This window comes from Cariama cristata, unplaced genomic scaffold, assembly GCF_000690535.1.
Source record: "Cariama cristata isolate BGI_N322 unplaced genomic scaffold, ASM69053v1 scaffold14848, whole genome shotgun sequence".
Lineage (NCBI taxonomy): Eukaryota > Metazoa > Chordata > Aves > Cariamiformes > Cariamidae > Cariama > Cariama cristata.
Window position 1 is genome coordinate 29,790 of NW_009629527.1, and position 1,697 is coordinate 31,486.

The 1,697-nt window shown below is 55.4% G+C and overlaps 1 protein-coding gene across 1 annotated transcript; it reads right to left on the reverse strand.

Moving 5' to 3' along the window:
* Positions 1–671: 671 nt before the first annotated feature.
* Positions 672–1,376, reverse strand: LAMTOR5 (late endosomal/lysosomal adaptor, MAPK and MTOR activator 5; the record flags this gene model as incomplete). Its single annotated transcript, XM_009705197.1, is given in 3 exon segments — positions 672–732; positions 1,236–1,357; positions 1,359–1,376. Coding segments are annotated over 3 exon segments (201 nt in total), but the record flags the coding sequence as incomplete, so codon positions are not given.
* Between the last annotated feature and the right edge of the window lie 321 nt (positions 1,377–1,697).

Sequence of the window (1,697 nt, forward strand, 5' to 3'; positions counted from 1 at the left end):
GAGAGAGGCTGGGATTTGTGAGGACGTCGTCAACGTCCATGTACAGTTCACAGGGACGAGGCAGCGCAGGCAGGGCCAACACGTATGGGTTTGAACTTCAAGCCAAGGCATAGTAAGCAAGTAACTTGCACAGAACTTTTAACTAGAGGAGGCTAAACATTTCCTAGGAGAAATCCCTCAGAAAGTGTTTGTACCTTTTCCACTAGAGGAGCCTCCATTAATTCAAGCCTTCGTGCGCTATTCCTCTTCTCTAGAGAAATGCTAACGAAGAAGGGATTGGGATAAGTTACCTGACTTGGCTTTGGAAACAAGGCAAAGCAATGGGCACGGTTTTCACAGCTGGAGCGAAAAGAAGCAAAGGCGTGTTTTTGCAGGTCATTTATTGATTGCGCCAATGAATAAGGCCACGCACACACATACACCTTGTAGTATCCGATCGCTACACGAGCGTGGCGAGTGACCCACATTTCATCCTCGGCAGCACAAGTACTAAAATGTGAGTTGGAGACCCCAGTAGCTGCACAGGAGCTGTTAAGTGGAGAGGGAGAGCCTTCAGCCCAGGTTTGGTACCGCAAGCAGGTTCTGCGCTGGAGCAGCAGAGGAGAGTGGTTGTCCAGTGAGGAGGAGCTGGGCCGGAGGTGGAAGCGGAGCGCTGCACAGGTTCCCGAGGGTCAGGATGCCAGCTTATGCACTGCTACGGTGATGCTGTCGTGCTTCTGGATCATGATATTCCTAGAATGAGAAAAGCGCTGAGGCAGTTGAGAAGCCAGCTGTGACGAGGAGGAGCTGACACAGGTGGGAAACTGGACGGGTATAATTCAGTGGTGGCAGCAACCCCCAGCTCTGCGCTAGACCTGTCGGTCGCTGTCTCTCTTCTGCCCACTCCCCTGAAGAGTGCTGGAGAAGTCTTTGCCTACCACACTGACTGGCTACAGCATGGACTTCATTATCCATGGGGATCCTAAGTGTGGAAGGAGTACGGAGCTGTGGGAACCACCACCACCCCTGAAAGGTTTCCTTCTGTTTTTACAGTTCCTGCTTCTTGAGATCCCGTTAATCTAATGATTCCACATGCCCATGGCCATGACTACCTGCCATGGCCTCGGAGATGGGGCTTCCTCCACATCTGCAAGGTGAGGAGAGCTGCTCTACGGATGTGACTCTGGGGAATGCCCCAGGGCTGGGGGAAAAGGCAAACAGAGGGGAAAAGTGGCACCCCCGGGCTGGAAACTCACCCACTGTCCGACTCCAGGCACACCACGGGTATATCGGTCGGGTCGGAGCTGAGCTTGGCTGCCTGCTGGGCAAGGACGGAGATGATGCCGGCGTGCTCATCCGAGAGGGTTCCTCGGCCTGTGAGAGGTGGGAGACGTTGGCTAAAGCCATGCGTGCCATGATGGGGCTTCGCATGAAGCAGCCTCCCCCTGGGGCCATGGGGGGCTGCTCCTGCCCAGGCCCCTTAGCTTCCCCTGTGGGCTGATGGAGTGTCTCCCCATGTTGTTGCCTTCAAATCACAAAAAGCCCAAATTTAAGTGGCTCCGGTTTCCTCCAGGGCGTGTGGGAAGCTGAGCACCACGGTGCTGGTGCGGTCCCTGGGGACACCCAAAGGTGAGGGAGGAAAAGCTGCAGTGGGGCAGGGCCTGGTGCCCTCAAAGTGTGTGTGTGAGGGGGGGGTGTCAGGGGCCCAAACAGGACAG